The sequence below is a fragment of the Talpa europaea genome (genome assembly GCF_964194135.1).
Source record: "Talpa europaea genome assembly, chromosome: 1".
NCBI lineage: Eukaryota > Metazoa > Chordata > Mammalia > Eulipotyphla > Talpidae > Talpa > Talpa europaea.
In genome coordinates, this window is record NC_140073.1 from 126,884,285 (window position 1) to 126,904,802 (window position 20,518).

General features: G+C 33.7%; 1 protein-coding gene across 1 annotated transcript in view; it reads right to left on the reverse strand.

Annotated features, from left to right (window-relative positions):
• Positions 1-20,518, reverse strand: part of DNAH7 (dynein axonemal heavy chain 7) — a gene marked incomplete at both ends in the record, with an annotated part of 235,690 nt that overhangs the window by 175,714 nt on the left and 39,458 nt on the right. Inside the window, 7 exons of the mRNA XM_084248143.1 lie at positions 425-571; positions 2,409-2,633; positions 4,557-4,635; positions 6,789-6,916; positions 9,510-9,782; positions 13,346-13,525; positions 15,204-15,387. Of these exons, the coding sequence (XP_084104269.1) occupies positions 425-571; positions 2,409-2,633; positions 4,557-4,635; positions 6,789-6,916; positions 9,510-9,782; positions 13,346-13,525; positions 15,204-15,387 (1,216 nt within the window). The remainder of the gene's footprint in view (positions 1-424; positions 572-2,408; positions 2,634-4,556; positions 4,636-6,788; positions 6,917-9,509; positions 9,783-13,345; positions 13,526-15,203; positions 15,388-20,518) is intronic.

Below are 20,518 nucleotides of genomic sequence, written 5' to 3' on the forward strand. Positions count from 1 at the left end.
AAATAGAAATACTGGGAAGAAAGTAGTTTTGATGGGAGGAGTAAAGGGACCTAATTTTAAAACAGCCATGAAATGTAAGCTGGCTTCAATGAAGAGGGGACACTGAACAGTAATGAGATGCAATACATGATGCAAATGATTAAGTGATGCAAAATCAAAATAAAGAAGCCAAGGCAGATATAACTTTCTTTCAAATAAAAGATGGCCACTGAACTGTTATCATTATGATAGAAAGCAGTCATACTGCTCCTCCTTGAAGCATGTATATAAAATCTGTTTGTGTCATTTATGCTGTTCTCTAATCAAATGTAGTTTAACAGTTATATTTTACTCTATTTCTTAAAAGTAAATACACAATACATTATTTTTTCCAAAGAATTCCTTCTTTTGAATTAATTCATCCTTTTATAAGAATTTTTTATACCTTTTCTGCAGCCAAATCCAACTTTGCATTCAGTGTTTGCGCCTTTTTCAGGTATCGATGTACATCCTGAAGATCTCCAAAAGAATGAAATTCTTCTGACTGTTTAGCATAACTCTCCAATTCCTCCATAAACCGGTCACACCGCAACTAATAAAAACAATCTTTGTTGTTACTATTTTAAAAGTTGAAACCCCTAGGCATTGAGAAATTTTAAGTATTTGTAAGGGTAATAATAGTAATAATAGTATTAATATACTATTAATATATTAATATACTATTACTATAATAGTAATAATAATATTATTAAAGCAATAATAATAATATTTCTTTACATCTTACCAGTGGCAAAATAACTGGTAAGATGTAAAGAAAGGGATGATATAGAAAATGACTGGGATCTACAAGTATGCAGAATTTTTAAGAGTTTTGATTTAAAGTGAATAAAGTAGGATTCCTATAATTCACATATTAGAGGAAGTTTAACCTTGTACTATCACCATAAGAAGTTCTAACTAATAAGCAAGAATGTGTTAAACAATGGTATTCTTTAGTATGTTAGAGAATTTATGCTAATGAATGATTTATAAGTATTGGAAAATGTCACAATAATCAAGTATAGTGCTAAAAGAGAACTTTTTAAAGGACTATAAAGATATCTCTCATTTTGACAAACTGGAAAAAACTGAGTATCTTTATTATTCTGATATTCAGATAGTTCTTCGATTAGCAGTGCTAAAAATAAATATCCCACAGTTATTATTTGGCCCCATGGACCTCTTTACAAGACATGTGCAAGGTAAATAAATCCAGATTTAGAAACCTGAAAAGACAGTCTTCCAATATAAAGCAAGTGTATGTTTTTGTTTAGTGAGCAAAGCTTATTATAATGTAGTTATTGGTAAGGCATTCAAAATTAAATGGCTCTAAAAAATGTTTGTAATAAAATATTCAAAAGTTAAATGTAGATTATTCAAAAATAAATTTTATATTTCATAGCTTATCTAGGTAGATTTTTGTCCTGTTTTGTTTAGTTCCTGGCAAGTTTATTACTGTAGCTCAGTGGGGGGAGAAAAATGAGAGGAAAAATTCATCAACATTATGTGTAGTATGTAGAATAGTATATATTACACAACAAGTATAGGTCATTCTGGGTCACCTATAAATTTTATATAATTCTATTGCATTGTATATTAAGGATTTAATATCTAATATTCATGATGTTTTCAAAAGATTAAAAGATTAAATCAAAAGATCTAAATATGAAACAGAAATATAGACTACAGTTTAAAATGACAGGGGGTTTTGTTTTGTTTTGTTTTTAGTCTATGGATTATTCTCCAAACTCATTCTGATCTGGAACAACCTCTTCACCTTTGAAAATCTAGCATCTTCATCTGTAAAATGTGATTGAAAAATACTATGCTGTTTATTCAGACACTAGCTGTGGCATGCTTTGGGCATTTCTGAGTTCCAGGCACTGTGCGAGGCAGTGGTCTATAACTAGAGAAAAGGTGGAAATAAAATAGCCCTGCTTTCAAGGAGCAGGGAATATGCAAGACATAAGAGATGTAGGAGAGGAGGCAGTTGGAAGTTGTTTGGGTTACGGAAAAGTCAAGAACAAGAAATAGGGTGAGGTAGGAGACAAGGCTGAACAGGTACAGTTGAAATTACAAACCACCTTCTATGTAGGACACTCACATAAGAAAAGATTAGAGTTATAGAACATTAGTGATGATTCTGGGCACAGTACGTAGGGAGTTTGAGAGATTATGAGTTGTGAAAGTACACTTCACCAAGGGAGCTTGGAAGTTAAATGATAAAAATAAAATAACTCAGAAGGGTACTATTTTCTATTAAGATTTACAGTATGAGAAAGCTAAAATATATGACCTGTGAAATAGAGGCATTGACAATGCTATATACGAAGTTGAAAGTTAAACATTTCCAGAAAATGAAAATAATTTAAAATATCTATGATGCCAACCTTAAGACCTTCTTGATATTGATCTGTTTTCTCTTTAATGATTTTCCTGTGCTCCTCAAAAATCTCTTCCATTCTTCCATACCACTGGAAAACATTATTATTTAGCCTAATGTCTGCTGGAGAAAACTTGGCACAATCAATGAGGAAGGCGAGGCAGTTTTTAGAATCTACCAATCTCTGTTCCAGTTCAATCATGTCAACTGTCTCTACTTTCTGAATATAAGCCTGAGGGAAAATAAAAGTTACAGATGGCATTTTAATGAACAGCTCATGTCAAAAAATAGCCTGTGGAAATACATTGCATAAATATGCACAGACTTGTTTAAAAGTATAGTCTTTTGTTTCAAGATAGGGGACTGCAGCAGCTTACTTCTCATCCATCCCTAAACATTGCCAGTAAAAAAGCGGGAGGAGCTGGGATGGGGAGCTAGAAGATACTAAACAACACATTGAAAAGCACTGGAAAAGCAGAGTAAACAGTGCTATGGGCTTCTGAAGGACATAAAGTAGATGCTGTCTGAGTGATACCATTTCAGAATAGGATTTTGTGGCAGGTACCTCCTATATACTTGATACTGTGCTAGGTACTGACAACTCAGCATGACCAAAAAAAAAAAAAAAAAAAAACCCAGATCTTGGCTTTGCTCTTACTTGATAGTCTAATTGGGAGAGACAATTCTTAGTAACATTAACAAGTGTAAAACTTCAAACTTATAACAAGTGTAAAACTTCAAACTTCAACACTTAGATTTAAAAAAAAACATTAACTATAGGCAAATTTAACAAATGTGCAAAATCTGTATAAGGAAAATCATAATATGATATTAAATAACATTTTAAAAGTCCTGACTAAATATAGAAACATATGTTAAGACACAATATTGTATCTTTTCTCTAATGTGTCTATAGAAGCAACTCAGTTTCAATAAAGACTGCAATGTCATTTTTAAAAACTAAATTTGACATAATTCTAAGTCTCCAAAACAGCAAATACTCAAGAGTAGCAAAAATAACCATAAAAAAGAAAAAATGTAGACTAATTTTGTCGATGACCAAAAAATCTTATATAAATGTAGTGATTTGAACAGTTCTTGTTCTGATTCAAGAATAGAGAGAAGATGACTATACTATACAAAAGACTATACTATACATTGAGAAGAAAAGAGAGTTCAGAAAGTACATGTGGAAGTCTAGTGTTGCAAAAGATATGATCAAACCAGCTTTGAAACGACAGCTCTCTTAATAAATTGCAATGGAGTAATTGGCTATTGATTTAGAAAAGAAATAAGTCTACTTACCTATTAAAAGAAATAAAAAGGCATATTGTAAGTGAGTAATTTGCAACAGCAAAATGATTCTATTTTAGAAAAAGCAAGCCTCTCTTTTTTGTGTTTGTGTAAGTGGGTGAATGTGCAGGTGTATATATGTATGTGTATGTATGGGCACACATCCCTGCACCTGTGGTTATGTACATATAGTACATGAAGCCCTCGCAAAGATCTTTGAAACATATCTATTTAGTCTTAATAATATAAATGACAAAGCAAGCCTACTTTCCAACTGAAAAATGAGGAAACTAGCAATTACTTGTAACAATGTTCACTTTCCCTATCTTATATCTACCCATCTTCTTGTCTATAAAGCAAATGCTCCTTTGCTTAAACACTTTTAAAGATATTTTAATCTTTAATCTCCATTTCTGTTTCTCCTCACCTATCTCTCTGGTAACACAAATACAGATATTATAAGATATACATATGTGTTATATGATATAACATATAATTATATGTTATATCGAATTTTATGTGAACAGAATTCACATCAAACTACAAAGAATTATTACCCTAAAGAAATGAATTATGAAGAAAGAGTAACTTTCACTTTTTACTCTGTAAAATCTTGTATTGTTTCACTTTTTACTTTTGTAATTAAAAAGAAAAAAGCAAGCAGCATTGCCTATAATTCTTTCATTGATAAATCAAGGGCACCCAGTTTAAATCATCAAACTGCAGATGATTGAATCTACTGTTAAGCCTCAGTTTCCATGTTTAGAGTGATCTGATGGTATCCTGTCAATAACTTATTTATAAAATCTGAAGGGGGAAAAAGGAATTTACACACATAACTATGAAAGCTTATAAAGAATACCTTCATTTCCATTAGTTCTGCTGTATTTGGAGGAGTACTAAGAGCTTTTTCAGCTATCTTCTCAAATTCTTCACACAATCTGAAACAAAACCAAGTTATATAATTAAATTTTATTCCCAGCTATATTCCTATATAAATGCTCCACTACATGAAAAATAAGGTAAGGCAATCTTATCCATATGACATCTAATGAATTAAAAGCAAAGTTGCAGTCCTTTGCTTACTCATTCAATACACATTTGATGATCATCTATTATGTTCCTAAGTACCATGTTAAGTGACACAGATACAGAAATAGATAAGATGTAATAATGGTCCTTAAGCAGTTTACAATCTAGTATGGAAGATAGGGAAAATAACAATCATTTGAACCTAGAGTTTTAAAGCATCTACTAGAGATTTAATTGAGATGGCATTAAGGAGGAAGTACAAAGGAAAACAGTGATTAACTCTATTTGGAGGGAATGATTGGAATAAGTCTGTATGCTTAGAAATTTCTATTTAATATGCAAATATTTCCTACTGATTTGGTTGTGGCCAATATAAAAAGTGAATTTACTGTGTTATTAAAAAAAAGGAGTAGTGGTCACTGTGGAAGTCCAAAAAAAAACCCAGAATTTTCTTTGAGAAAACCGGCTGTAAGATGAAGGAGAGAGGAGCATCATAAAAATGTTGGGTTTAAGTGGGGAATTGGAATGTGGATGAGAGTTTTCAACCTGTTTGTAAACTTCAGTTAAAATCAACAGCAAAGGAGAGATTGAAAATAAGCTACAAAGGGGTGACTAAGGAGGCACAAAGAGTCAACTCCAGAGGATGTGAAGCAACAGGTTTGAGCTCATAGTGTGAGTTAAGACATGTAGGGACAAGAAGTTGAGGGCATTCATAACTAATGATCCCTAAAATTGTCTTGATATGTTTTCTGTACATCCAGTGAGTCCAGAGAGAGGCATAATTAGGGGAAAAGGAAAAAGTTGAACTGGTCTGAGTTCAGTAGGCGGTTAAGAGTCAGAAAAAATAGCTATGAAATTAAATAAGTCACTCAGCATGAAAAGCTACAAGTAAAAGTCAGTTTCACTATTCTTCCAGCACTTTTAGAGGAAAAGATACTTAAAGCTGAATATATGATTCTGGTTCCCAAGTACTAGTCTCTTTCACACAAGTGCCTCTCTCTTCAGTCATACCCCTCATGCTGTCTGTGAAAGAAACACAAACCACTCCTCATTCTTGGAACACCCCATGCTGGCTTTACAACTCACACCCTTCTCCACATTATTTCTTGACCTGGAAGGCTGTCACCCAAACTGTTCACCTGGCACTCTTACTCATCCTTCAAAATGAATTCACATATCATTTCTATGCAACCTTCACTCATTTTCCTATTGCCAATAAGCTCTACCCTAAAAGAAAATCAATCATCCTCTTCTGTGTTCTATTTCTGTGGCTCAGTAGAGTACTCATGGCACTTCACTGTAATTTGCTGCTTTGTATATCTATTTCTTCTTCTGCATTCTAATTTCCATTGCAAACTTTTTTTCACATTTAGAGTTGAAGTACCTAGTGTTTTGCCTAACACAGGGCAAATATAGCTTTCTTCAGAGTTTATATAGTTTGAAAAAAATATTTTTAATTACCTATTTCTTATAATTTCAAAAATTCTGATTAATCAGAGTTTTTCCCATATAACTTACACCAAAAATAAGGTTCCCAAAGCAACATTAACACCTGTTACTATAAATCTAATTATATTTGTCTTAAATAACTGTTATGCTTTATACATCAACATTCTGAGAGCATACTTAGCATGAGTCAGTTTTCATAAAAATCTCCAGGTTATTACGCAAATGAGTTTTTGGTTGAAACATGTTGCCATGGCCTTGTAACTGGAACTAAGTTCCAAATTTGAGGGTACTTTAGACCCCACAACAAATACTGTAAAATCCATTTTAACAACCCATTTTGTATTAGTCAAATTTGAATCTATTTTTAGTTAACGTCCATCTGACTTGCGCTACTGAAAACACCTTTTAATACCACCTTAATTCAGACAATTGGTACATTTGTCATGAAAAAATATATATATGCTACTCATCATACAATAAAAGACAGCTAGTTCAAAATTTTTGGCATTATCTGTTCTTTTGGATTATATAAGACACTGCTCTCTCATTACTTCAGTTCTATGTATTATCCTCCATGGAAAAAATAAAATCATAATCAGTATTACATAAATACCTTGTATTTACTTCCTGATGGTCTCTGAACATTTTAGCTATAAGTTTTCCACAAATAACATCTGCTCGTTTCACCAATGCTCTGATTAATTCCTCACAGCGCACTTCAAACATTCCTAATCGAATAGCCTGCAATATTATTAAGTTTAATTAACATGAAAATAAATGAGCGCCACAATTTTTCCTTTCTCATATTTATGTGCGATGTTACAATTTTTTAATATGATGGGGATGGGTGGTGGGTTTATAATACTAATTTGTATTTTACAAATATCTTCGGGTAAATCTTCTTGGAAAGTTTATTATCTTGGACACCAATACTATTTCAAGACAGTAATAGATATAACAACTTTGCAGAATTGAGCTATTGCTAAATAGTGTGGGATTTAAGTGTGATATTTAAAAGTGGACATCCTTGTTTTATACCAGATCTTAGTGGAAAAGTTTTCAGTTTTTCACCATTGAGGTTAGCGGAGGAGCAAAACAAGTGGGAAGGGCACAAGGGACTATGGTGATGGTACACGGGTGAATTAGTGGTGGGAATTTCATGGGTACTATAAATGAGAAAGCATACATTGTAAAAAAAAATGATGTAAAAATATGTAAAAAATAAATTTGTATTAAAACAAAAGAACGTTAGCTGAAGGTCTGTCATACAGGGCCTTTATTACATTGATGTATATAGTCCATCTACCCCCCACCCCCTTTTTAAAGTATTTTTTATCATAAATAGATGTTAAATCTTATCAAATACTTTCTCTGCATCAATTGATATGGTAATATTTCTGTCTTTCCTTTTGTTGATGTGGTGAATCATATTGATTGAATTTCAGATATTGAACTGTCCCAGTGTCCCACTTGGTCATGGTTCAGGATTTCTTTAATGCATTGTTGAATTTGGTTTGCTAAGATTTTGCTAAGGATATTTGCATTTATGTTCATTAGGGAGACTGGCCTGTAGTTTTCATTTTTTTTTTTGTGGTGCCTTGGTCTGGTTTTTTTATTTGAGTCATGCTGGCTTCATAAAAGGTTTGGAAGTATTCCTTTTTCAATTTTTTTTTTTGCAGGAGTTTGAGATGGATTGGCATTAATTCATCTTTGAAGGTTTAGTAGAACTTACAAGTTAAACAATCTGGTCCTGGACTTTGGGGGGAGGGGAGAATTTTGATTACTATTTCAAATTCCTTACTTGTAATTGGTCTGTTCAGGTTTTCTATTTCTTTTCCAGATGACTGTATATTTCTAAGAATTTGCCTATTTCTTCAAGTTATTCAACTTGCTAGCACACAAATTGTTACAATAATCTCTTAAGATCTTATTTCTGAGATAGTTGTAACTTCTTTCATTTCTGATCCTATTTATCTGAGTTATCTTCCTTTTTTTCTTAGTGAGCCTCGCTAAGTGTTTTTTTCAAATAACCAACTTTTGATTTCATTAATGCTTTATCTTCTTGATCTCCATTTCATTTATTCTACTCTGATTTTTACTATTTTCTTCCTTCAATTGTCTTTGTTGTTCATATTTTTCTAGTTCCTGCAGATGATAAATAAGGCGATTTGAACTCTTTCTTGATGTGGGCCCGTATTGCTATATACTTCCTTCTTTGTACTGCTTTCATTATGCCCCTTAAGTTCTGGAAGGTTGTGTCCTCATTGTCCTGATTTCTCTTTGATTTACTCATTAACCAAATTTAGTCATCCAGTAGTATATTATTCAGTCCCCATATATTAGAGGTTTTTCCTGCTTTTGGTGGTTGATTTCCAGTTTGATAATTAAAGATATTTGGTATGATTTCAACATTCATGAATACGTTCACTCGTCTATAACCCAATGTGGTTAGTCTTAGAGAATCTCCTGAGTACACTTGAGAAAAATGTGTTTTCATTGTCTGTTTTCAGATATGATACAATTGCCTTATATATTTTGATGCTTCTTCATTGATGCACATCTGTTGATGACGGTTATATCTTCCTGATATATTGTTTCCTAAATTATATGTGTTCAACCCTATCTCTTTTTACCTTTTTTAGCTAAAAATCTATTTTTACCCTATATTAGTACGGCTGTCCCTGCCCTCCTTTGGGTCCCATTTGGTTGTAGGATTATTTTCCAACACTTTATTCTAAGCCTAACTTTCTCTTTGGAGCTTAGAGGCTTTTCCTGGAAACAGCAGAAAGTTGGATTCTGTTTTCTAATCCAACTAGGCGCACTCTGCCTCATAATTGGTAAATTCAGTCTGTTTACATTTAGAGTGATTATTGATAAAGAAAACTGTTTTACTTCCACTTTGTCCTTGATTTTATGTTTCTATCTATTTCCTTGTTTAGTTATTTGTGGATATTCTTCTCCAAAGGAAGAAATTTTAAATTACCAGTCTCCTATTAAACAGAAGTAATCATATTTTGGTATAACTATCATATTTTTCAAAGAGTTTACAAACACCAAAATAAAAGCATAAGTTTTTTGGAATTCTGAGTGGTCAAATTTCATAAAGAACTTAAAAGTCAGGGTTGTCATACTAGACTTTCTATGAGCACAAAAACTATCTGTTTTGTCTTTCTCCATATTTCCATGGCTTAGCTTGTGTGAGAGGTTCAATAAATATTTCTTCTGTTAATAGTAGTGGTCCAATTCTTTCACTATATGTTCTAAAAACATATCCAATAAAAGCGAGAAAACGTTATTAAGTACAGACAACAGACACACAAAATGAATCATTTACCTTTATAGATGTGTACTGTATTTCCTCTATTAGTTTTTGGTACTTGCAAATTTCTTTTATTATTTTCTCATAACTCTGATTTTCTGCAAGGAAAGCATCAACATCTTGCTCAGCTTTCCTGGTGACCAAAAAATCATACTTGTCATAGAGTCTGAGGTGCTCCTTAGGTGCCAGACTCTCTCTCATAGTCACTTCCTTAACCTTTTGTTTGTGAGCATCGACAATTTCACTCAGAATTATAGGTTTCAAGTTGATTGGATTAGACTTACTTTCCTAAATGGAGAAAAAGCAGTATTACTTAGTCAAAACACCTTCAGTTAAGGTAACCATGTCATTTATGTTTGTGAAAGTACTAGTGTCAACATGCTGTCATTTTTTTATTCACAAGCTCCTTCCCCAGTAACTAATTTTATATAGGCTGCATATTTATCACACCATTCTTGCTTTTATTCTGTGTCAGTGCTATTTTAGGCTTTGTCATTATTTTGTATAATTTGGTTTTTTTTTTTTTTGGTCTTCAAATGCTTAAAAATTTTTCTATAGAACATTAACTGTTTCTTAGCTTTACGCCATTTCAGCTGATGAGAAAGCTCTCAGGGATGCTCTACTTTCTGATAATAAGAGAAGTCTATGTTCAGGTTTTGTATAATTTTTTTCTTTTGTTTTTGTTTTGTTTCTTAGCTGTGCTTTGTTTTTCTACTGTATGAAAGAACAATTATTTAAAATTATACTCAAAGTAAGAGTAAGATTAGAAAAACAGAAAAATAAGATTAGATATTCTCAGTACAGGGTAGCTCTTGCATTACACATTATTAAAAAAAATACAAAAACAAGCTAGTTCAGTGTCCTATCATCATACTCTTTGATCACAGTACCTTTTCACCTTCAGGAAGAATCTGTCTAAAACAAAGAAATATTGTTTGCTCATCCACTGACCTTTGATCTTTGATTCTGTGAAAACCAACTAACGCAGACGAAAATGCCTAGCTGCAAAATACACATTCTGTGTAACTTTTAGAAGATTAGCTGGCAGGAAAGGACCAAAAAAAAAAAAAAAAAACCAATTTTAAATAAGCAAACAAGTATCAACAGCTTGTCTCCTTTTCTTTTCAAATAAGAGGACAATTAAATGTGCCTATGTGGTTTATTATCTTGAACCAAATTTCACAAAATATGTAGCTCTAGCTATGGACTAAAAAAAGGACATGTAACTGTAACAAACAAAAATCATTGTCTACAAGAGACATTTTACAGCACTTAAATTGATAACAAATGATTCCTTAAAAAACAAGGTCATTTGTTCAGCTATTCAGGGTTCCTTTGCCTGCTATGCCCACTAGTGTGCATTTCATAAATTTATGCTGCGTAGTAGAGCTAGATACTTAATGACACCATCAAGGAAACCTACCATCACCTCTTCACTCATAGGTTCAGTAGCAGTGTGGTATCATCTTTTTTGAAAAAAAAAATCTTTAGGATAAAACAATCTATATTATGTATTGTATTTAAAGTGAAATTATTGGGTCTCCTGTGAATCTCACTAATACTCATTATGGATTATTTCTTAAAGTTATTAAGCCTGTTTAACTTCTAAAACACAGCTTTCTTAAAACTATATTAGAAAGTATGATTTTTGCTCTGAACTTTTTTTTTTTGTAGGACCCTTGCCGGTGGCCGGGGAATGAACCGGTGCTGCAGAGGCTGTGGGCAGCCTCGCAGTCCAGCGCTCAACTGCTGCGCCACCAGGGGAGGCCCTTTGCTCTGAATTCTAATACGTTCCTAACAAGAGATAAAAAAGATATCTTGCATGAGATAGTCCAAGTGCTCTACAGCATTATCAAATTAGATCATGAGAGGGTGATGTGCTTGGACTCAGTGCCTTAGTCCACTGCATCTTTGCTTTCTGGGGGTGGGAATGTATTTTTGTTCCACCTTCAGTTTCTATCAAAAAATATGTAAGAAACAGCTGTATGAATTCTACTGTATGAATTCTACTTCTAAAGCTCTGCGAAAGACCATTGAGGTTGTGTTCAATTATCTTATTAAAGTACCCTCTATATCACTTGTTTCCAAACTGACTGGTTGGCAGAATCATCTAGGGATAATTTACCAGTACTTATTTCTGGACACTGATTTTTATCATTGAGTCAAGAATATCAACTTCCATTGCGAAGTTGCATCTCTTGGGATGAGAAATAGTGGTGGAAGAAAGTCTAGGATTTGTATTTTTTAAATGTCACCAGGTGATACATATTATTCAAAACTTTAATCCCAAGTGTTCCATGTAAGACCCATCTCTCAAAATGTGGTATCAGGGAAAATATCACTTTCCCCCTGAAGTCTAAGTTAACCACTTAATCCTAATTAAAGTTTGTCATGTTTTCCTATTTTCTTTAGAAATCAAGAAGTTTAGTCATATTTGATATAAAATAGCAACTATATACATTCAGATTATGAAAACTTTCTCCACTTTGAGCTTTGTCTAGTAATTCTTATGAACATTTTTTATTTGTCCATTTCATAAGCTACCCCAAATCATTCTTTAAAAAAGTCAGAGTACAGGGCCTTCCCTGGTGGTGCACCAGTTGAGCGCTGGGTTGCGAGGCTGCCCACAGCCTCTGCAGTGCCAGTTCAATCCCCAGCCACCGGTGAGGGTCCCACAAAAAAAAAAAAAAAAAAAAAAAAAGCCAGAGTACAAATAGAAAAGGATGTAATGGAGGAACTGAAATTAAACAATGGACAAAATTAAGCAAGTTTCTTGAGTGATTCTATTTACGGCAATGGGAAGAATAGATATCCTGAAAACAACTCTAGTCCAAAACACATAAATGTACTTGGAAAAAATGCTAAATATAACTTTCATAATGCATATCTAAGGAAGCAAAATAACAAGGAATTTCGAAGGGGTCAAACATGAGAGAAAGCATGGATTGAGAAGTATGTGTGTGTAAGTGAGAAGCTGCCCTGGAGGCTCCATTGATTCAAGTTCTAAGGTTCACTTTAATGAGTCTCCAGTAAGTGGGCAGGGAGACTAGCCATTAGGGAACAAAGCTTTAAGCTTGAGCAAGGTGGAAAGTCATAATTGATACTCCCACAACATACAGCTCAGAACAATGAATGGTGACAAAGTAACAGTTTCAGGACACAAAATTTCAGATTGCTGAAAGGAGACAGAACCTTTGGATAAAGGGGTGAAAGTAAAGAAATGGTCCAGTTTTGGCTTTTTTTCTCAATGGAAAAGAAAAAAGATCATCATAAGAATTTCTGATCACAAACCTTTTCTCATGCAGATTTCACATCGCCAATGCCATCCACGAAATCCTTGTAACTTAAAGAATTTTTACACATTTTCATTTCATAACTAGATGGTCCTGACTACTGTGGAAATGTAGTTCTGATGAGCTTTATTACTTGACCATAGTAGGGAAGATCTATGATTTCAGACAATATAATTTGTAGAAAAAATTGTATGGAGATGGTAACCAGCTGGAAGAATGTTTTACAGAGCTGTGATGTAAAATGGAAAGCATGATGGAAGTCTACAACATGGTGAGCCACAGCAAAGGCATGAGTACTTGAGAGAGTAGAGAGTACTGCTGCTTCTGACCTCATCACAGCTAGAATTCCTTCCCCAGTCTCCAGCTGAGTCCAAAAAGATGGATACATTGTACAAGAATCTAGCAGGAAAATCGTGTTTTTTAAATAAAACCCTTAAATCCAGGTTTAAGGTCAGGTATATGTTACAAAGCACCTGTTTATACACCTTCTACAAGTATTTGAATGACTCTCATCATGCAAAATCAACAGTCAAATTACTTGTAAGCAATGTTACTTACCCACTTGGAATACAATCTTGTCTCAACTCTTGGCACAAAACTGACAGCCTTAATCATGACGTCATAAACATTTAAAAAAATTTCTACATAGTCCTCAAACTCAGGCTCAAACTTGATGCTGTCATTATCAAGAATCAGTCTCAGGATGAAACCTGGATGTTCATAAGCTCTAACAGAGTCCTGCAAAAGAAAAAACAATTTTATCTATCTATCCATCTATCCATCTATCCATCTATCTATCTATCTATCTACCTACCTACCTACCTGTCTATCTAAATGTGTGTGTGTGTGTGTGTATATAAATTGTGAGACTGACAGACTGATAGAGTAAACTGGTCTCAATTAGAACACCTGGTAATTCACCCTTCCTCTACTGGCCTGGAACATTAAATCAGGGAGGAGGTCTACTAAAAGGAGCAAGAATGATTTTTTTTTTTAAATAATAAATTTTATTTTTATATTCCCCCATACAATTGCAAATGCCCCATTCTGACCCCAATCCTTCCCCTCCCGCCCCCCACCCCCCAAAAAGTGTCTCTGGTTCATAGTTTTTTGTTGATTTTGATTTTCACTTTCTTATATTCATTTTCCTGGTCCCTTATTTAAGTTTTCTAGATTCCCGCTATGAGTGAGACCATCCGGTATTTTTCTTTTTCTTTTTGGCTTATTTCGCTGAGCATAATCCCTTCCAGCGCCATCCATGTTGCTGCAAATTGCATGTGTTTATCTTTTTTGAATGCTGAGTAATATTCCATGGTATATATGTACCACATCTTCTTGATCCAGTCATCTATTTTTGGGCATTTGGGTTGTTTCCAAAGCTTAGCTATTGTAAACAGTGCTGCTATAAACATAGGGGTGCAGGTGTTCTTTGGAATTGATGTTTCTGTGTCCTTTGGGTAAATACCTAGGAGTGGAATTGCTGGATCATATGGAAGCTCTATGTTTAGTAGGTCCAGAAATCTCCACACAGCTCTCCACAGTGGTTGGACCAGTTTGCACTCCCACCAGCAGTGCAGAAGAGTTCCTTTTTCTCCACACCCTCACCAACATTTGTTGTTGCTAGTTTTTTTAATATGTGCCATTCTCACTGGTGTGAGATGGTATCTCATGGTAGTTTTGATTTGCATTTCCCTGATTACAAGTGATGTTGAACATTTTTTCATATGTCTGTTGGCCATTTGCATTTCCTCTTCAGAGAAGTTTCTTTTTAGCTCTTCTGCCCATTTTTTGACTGGATTATTTTCTTTGTTGTTGTTGAGTCTCATCAGCTCTTTGCAGATTTTTGTGATCAGTCCTTTATCATTAGTGTTGGGTGCAAAAATGTTCTCCCAGTTGGTGGGGTTTCTCTTTGTTTTTGTTATTGTCTCTTTTGCTGTGCAGAAGCTCTTTAATTTGATGTAGTTAAGTAGACATTTTGGTCTGGTAGCCACTAGGCCTATGGAACAACCACAGGGCCAGTGTCCTGAAAGACGAGGATGTGCACAGCAGTGGGGTTCTGGAATCATGCCAGAAAGAGCCTAAGAAAAGAACATTCAGATTCCCAGGAAGCACTCATACTATAACACTGTAACACAGGACCTTTTGTAGAAAGGAAAAGAATTCATTGTGGCAACTTTCTGCAGACATCGTGACCCAAATTTACCAGTAATGGAAATTTTCACTAAAGCTCACTAATGTGATAATAATGATATATCTAAAATATGAAGGTTAACAATAACTTTTTCTTTAATAGATAAGTGTCATAGATCTAGATTTTTCTGTTCTCCCAATAGTGTAGCTATTTTATAACTTCCCTCTCTGAAGGAACTGAAAATAAATTAATTAGTGAATATTGATGTGAGTGAAGCACACTTACTGAGGGTTGTGCGATTAAGTCTGTGAAATCTTGCATGGAGACCAAAACCAGGCTCTGCAGCTGTGAAGTCATGAGTGTAGCAGCACAGTTGAAAAAAGATTCCAATTTGGCACTGTTGTCGCCAGTTGGCAATTGCTTTTTTTTATTACCTTGGTAATAAATATTCTGCACTTCTGGAAACCACCTTGAAAGAACAAAAGTTATTTAAAAGTTAATACTTTTGGTGAATTATTCCTTTTACATTAAGCATTAACAGTAACTTCTGGACATCCAAAGGTCTTCATAGAATGGTATATTCCTAGGTGACATTATCCACTCTCTGAAACATAAGTGCTAGCATATTTCACTTTTCCTAGGAAAATAGTTTAATCACAGACAATAGAAAATGACTCAACAAAGTGATACCATGAGAAAAATGTAACTCCTAGGAGTCCTGTTTTTGTTTTTTTTTTTTTAATAAATGTAACACCTAACTTTATTGGATATTACAAAATACTCTCTGCAGATTCTGAAATGTTTTTCAAGCAATGGATTTGTTAGTTTAAATCTAAAATGCAAACAACTAATTAAACCAAGAGAGGTCTTATTTGGTTCAACCCACTGGGTTTTTTAGGCTATTTTATCTGTTTCACAATGACTTTAAAACAGATTTTTAAAAAATCAATAAAGCCTGCGGTATTCTTTCCCCTGAAAGAACAATCGAAAACCAAGCTTCAAATATGTATCAATAGTATCCTTGTAATAAAAGGACAATCAAGAAATGCATAAATAGATACAGATATATCACAATGTTAAAATGTGAGCTTCTCAGTTTACAAAGTCACTGTCCAATACTACAAAATTAAAGAATTTTGGTGCTTCATTTGTAGGAAATAATGGATTTTTTTAATGGATAGTCAATATAATATCAAGAGTTACCTAAACATTTCAAAAGACATCTAAGTTTTAAAATATATTTATTCATTTCATTAAGAAATATGTGTTTATTGTCTACTGTGTGCTGGGAAGAGTGTAATGGGAGATATAAAAAGACGTAACTCCATCCCTTCTCCCTTATAATAATGAAGGCAATGTGTCACAGCAGAAAACAGTTTTAAAGTCAGAAGCTAGATATGTACTTTTCCATTTAGGGAATGGAGAAGGGTTTTATAGTGAAGATGGCAATTTTACTGAAGAATAGATTGTAATGAAAAATTGAACACCCTGAGGAAAAAAATCTGAAATAGAAATAGGATAGTAAGAATGATAGGTGAGTGAGGTGGGGCTAATATATATGATGAGTTTATGGGCTACAATAGAGATAGCTGACTAGAAAAATAGAAATAAGTGGAGGGAAGTCCATAAAGGCTTTTGCAGAACTTGGGAACTAAACACAACAACCTGGACAGCTTCAAGTTCGAAGATGAAACCATGGCAGATCCTTCTGCAGAGGACCATCACTATCAAAGTAAAAGGACAAACAGCAAACACTAAGTAGAAAGAGCAATACTGGATTAAGAAAGAGGACTGAGTACAACAACGATGTAAAATATATATAAAAGAAAAGAGGACTGAGAAGCTTCCAGGAATTCAGACAACATAAAAGATAGAACTGGAGAAAAGACCAAAAAAAAAAAAAAAACCAACTTAAAAACCATTCACTGAGATGCGTTGTCTCAGAAATATTTATAAGACCCCCTATTACATAAAAACATCGGAGGTACAAAACATGACTCAGTACAGAAAAGTGCTTGTAGGCTATTTAGGTGCGGGGGTGAGGGCATATGTGTAAATACATATTATAAAAACTAGGTGTCAGAATAGAGTCAGAGGCATCCAGAAGAGATTACTTGTGATAAGATTTAAGACCCCATGGAATAAGGGTAACTTGAGTAGGATATTGAAGGACAACATAGAGGCTTTTCCAATAATAAGGTCTATCAAATATATTAAATACTGTGAGCCATACCTTATTATGATATTCAAAACATTCTTGTTTGTTTTAATCTACTAAACCACTAACTCAACCTGATAAAATTATGTATGAAAATATGACAATGCTAAGGATCACAAAGTTTAAGAGGAAAGCAATTGTTTCCACAGATGGAATCAAAAAAGAAGTGACTAATTTATTTTTAAAAAATCAGTAATTGGGGCCACACTGGTGGCTTAGATGTTAAGTAACTCTCGGCACTACCACTGCTATGCCCTAGGTTTGATCCCTGGCCAGGGGGCTATACATATATGGCGCAGCAGACCTCTCCTATCTCACCACTGCTTCCTTAGCAGTGAATTTAAGTAAATCTGCCTGTTTTGCTTCTAGCTCTGTCTCTGGTGAATCCTCTCATCCCCTGCACTTTTGGCCTATACTCCAGTTCTTTCTACACACACACACACACACACACACACACACACACACACACAATAAATAAATAAATAAATAATCAATAATTGGTTAAAAGGGGGACTAAAGAGCCTTCAGATGTATCTATTGGATAGCAGTGAGGTAGTTACAGACGAGTCTTAAAAGTCATGGCCTATTTAATTTAACAATACTTTTTCTAGAAGTAGGCCCAAGGTAAAAGTCTTTCCAGAACTAAGAATGGAAAAAGTAAGTTAGGTTACAGAAGATCTTAAAAGGCAAGTTAGGAAATAAATGACTTATTCTATCAACAAAAGGATATTATAAGACTCATGTGGTAGTGGTTTGTTTTCCATATGGGAAGTAAAAAGGGTCTGACAAAGATAGTAGCAATGAGAATTAACAGCAGAGAATACACATGGAAGATGATTCTGAGACATGATCAAGAACAATTAGTGGTCCTATAATAAGTTTCAATATATGTTAAAAGATTAAAATCATACAAAATTGGAATTCAGTGATTCTAGGACAACACTAGAAATTCACAAATATGGAAACTGAAACAACACAGGCTGAAACAGCCAATGACTCAAAAAAAAAATCACAATGGAAACAGGAAAATAGTTGGTGATAAATGAAAATGCAAACACCATATACTAAAACTCACAGGATTGAGAAGAGCATTGATCAGAGGGAAATTTGTATCTGTGAACACCTACATTAAAAAAAATAAAAATATTAAGTCAACAACAAACTTCCTCTAGAAACTGGGGAAAGGGTGAACTAAATTCAAAATGAGGAGAAACAAAAAATGAAAAAACAAAGATTTGAGTGGAAGCAAACAAAACAAAGAAAATATAGAGAAAAATCAACAAAATCAAAACTTATTTAATTGAAAATATCCACAAGCTTGATATACCTATAGCTAACCTGGTGATAAAAAAAAAGAGAGAGAAGACTCAAGTTGTTAAAGTTAGAAATAAAAAAAGAGGCTATTAGTACTGGTCTTAAGTAAGATTATAAGGGAATATAATGAACAACCGTACACCAACAAATTAGAAAGCCTAGCCAATTTCCAGAAAGACACATACTACCACAACTGACTCGATAAGAAATAGAAAATATAAATAGACCTATAATTAGAGATAGTTAATAATTTAAAAAACAATTTCAAAGAAATTTAAAAAGCCAGGACCAAGGAATAGATGGGTCACTTCACTGGTGAGTTCTACCACAAGTTTATTTATTTATTTTCTATTCCCCATACAATTGCAACCCCCTTATTTTGACCCCAATCCCTCCTTTCCCCACCCCCCACCCCCCATAGTGTGTCTCTGGTTCATAGTTGTTTATTGATTTTGATTTTTTTCTTTCTTATAGTTATTCTTTTTCCTGGTCCCTTATTTAGGTTTTCTAGATTCCTGCTTTACTAATCGTTCACAAACTCTCCCCAAAAGACAAAGGAACAATTCATTCTATGAGACCAATATTACTATAATAATAAAACCAAAGATATTACAAGAAAAAGGAAACTACAGATATATATCTATTATAAACACAGATACAAATATCCTCAACAAAATACTAGCAAATTGAATCCAGCAGCATATAAAAAGGATTATACTCCATGAGCAAGTGGGATTTATCTCAGGAATGAAAAGTTGGTTCAACATCTTAAAATCAAAGAGAGAAAAAAACATTATCTCAATAGATACAAAAAGAGCATTTAGCAAAATTTACACTATTTTATGAAAAATAACCTCAATAAAGCATGAATGAAAAAGGAAAATTCCTCAATTTGATAAAGGGCTTCACATAGCCAGCTTAATGGTGAAACCCTAAAAGTATTTCCCCTAATCTAATCAGGAACAAAAAGAAGATGTCCACTTTTGCCACTTGCATTCAACATTCAACAGTGTGCTGGAGGTTCTACCCAGAAAAAAAATGTAGACAGAAAATGAAAAAGTAGAGCTATTTCTAATCACAGGTGATATGAAAAGAATACAAACACAAACACACACACACACACTCCATAGGAGCGTGTAATAAAAAAGTTTTATTTTTTTTGGTAATAAAAAAGTTTACCAAAGTTACAGGTTATAAGATCAATATACAAAAACAATTAGATTTCAACAAAATTAAAAATGTTTGTGCTTCAAAGAACACAATGAAGAAAATAAAAGGAAAACCAAATAATGGGAGAAATGCTTGCAAATTGTATAGCTGATAAGGTTCTAGTAACTAGAATAGATAAGTCATAAGAGGTAACTGCAGATAACTCAATACAAAATGAGCAATTTGAATAAACATTTATCTAAACAAGATGAATAAATGGACAATAAGCACATGGAAAAAAGCTAAGTATCATTAGTCATTAGGAAAAGACAAATCAAAACCACAAGGAAATAGCTCTTTAGATCCACTAGGGTAGCTATGATCACATGGACAAAACAAAGTTTTGGCATTAACAGAGAAATTGGAACCCTCAAACATTTATGGTAAGAATTTAAAATATTGCCAACAATGTTTGAGGGTTCTATAACTCCAGCAATTTCAGTCCTTGATATATAGTCCAAAGACATGAAGTCATACTTTCATATTTAAAATGCTCATGGTAGCCTTCTGCAATAGCCAAAAGTAGAAATCACTTAAACATCCATCAACTGGCGAATGTATAAACAAAGTATAGTACATGCCATGAGAAGAATTGACACACACTGCAACATGGCTAAAACTTGAAAACATTTTACTTACTGTACGAAGACAAACATAAAAGGCCACATATTATATCATTCCCCTTATAATGTCCAGAATAGGGAGATCCACAGGGACAGGGTTACAAACCAGGGGTTTGTAAGAGGGGGAATGAGGAGTGACTATTAACAGAGATTTCTTTTAGGTGTGGTGGGATTAGTGGTGATTGTTGTACAACCCTGTGAACAGATTATAACCACCAAATGTATACACTACATTT